The following is a 1070-nucleotide window of genomic DNA, read 5'->3' on the forward strand; positions in this document are numbered from 1 at the left end:
TAGCTGTTGATATACAGACTATAGTGACATGTTAGCTGTAGATATACAGACTATAGTGACATGTTAGCTGTTGATATACAGGCTATATTGACACGTTAGCTGTTGATATACAGATTATAGTGACATGTTAGCTGTAGATATACAGACTATAGTGACATGTTAGCTGTAGGTATACAGGCTACATGTTAGCTGTAGATATACAGGCTATAGTGACATGTTAGCTGTTGATATACAGACTATAGTGACATGTTAGCTGTAGATATACAGACTATAGTGACATGTTAGCTGTTGATATACAGGCTATATTGACATGTTAGCTGTTGATATACAGACTATAGTGACATGTTAGCTGTAGATATACAGATTATAGTGACATGTTAGCTGTAGATATACAGACTATAGTGACATGTTAGCTGTAGATATACAGGCTACATGTTAGCTGTAGATATACAGGCTATAGTGACATGCTAGCTGTAGATATACAGACTATAGTGACATGTTAGCTGTAGATACAGACTATAGTGACATGTTAGCTGTAGATATACAGGCTATAGTGACATGTTAGCTGTAGATATACAGGGGGGTCAAGGTGAAGGGTGGGGGTGTGGCCTTGACCAACTTCCACTTTGGTTGTGTGAAAGCCATGATGTCTCTCACTTTCATGGGGGGGGGACAAATTCTCTGGGTGTGCAAAGCAGAGACAGCTGTGACTCTATTTACTGTGTCATCTAATCAGCTGTGACTCTGTTTACTGTGTTAAATCTGCTGTGAATCTGTTTCCTGTGTTAATTAATCAGCTGTGACTCTGTTTCCTGTGTTAATTAATCAGCTGTTTCTGTGTTTACTGATCAGCTGTTTCTGTTTATTGATCAGCCTTTTATGTGTTTATTGATCAGCTCTTCCTGTGTTTATTGATCAGCTGTTTCTGTGTTTACTGATCAGGTGTTTCTGTTTATTGATCAGCTTTTTATGTGTTTATTGATCAGCTCTTCCTGTGTTTATTGATCAGCTGTTTCTGTGTTTACTGATCAGCTGTTTCTGTGTTTATTGATCAGCTTTTTATGTGTTTA

General features: G+C 37.7%; 1 protein-coding gene across 1 annotated transcript in view; it reads right to left on the minus strand.

Moving 5' to 3' along the window:
• Nucleotides 1-561: 561 nt before the first annotated feature.
• Nucleotides 562-1070, minus strand: part of LOC117939769 (son of sevenless homolog 1-like) — a 24941-nt gene continuing 24432 nt past the window's right edge. The window contains exon 18 of the mRNA XM_034865219.1: nt 562-681. Within this exon, the coding sequence (XP_034721110.1) occupies nt 562-681 (120 nt within the window). The remainder of the gene's footprint in view (nt 682-1070) is intronic.

This window comes from Etheostoma cragini, unplaced genomic scaffold, assembly GCF_013103735.1.
Source record: "Etheostoma cragini isolate CJK2018 unplaced genomic scaffold, CSU_Ecrag_1.0 ScbMSFa_1075, whole genome shotgun sequence".
Taxonomy (NCBI): Eukaryota; Metazoa; Chordata; class Actinopteri; order Perciformes; family Percidae; genus Etheostoma; species Etheostoma cragini.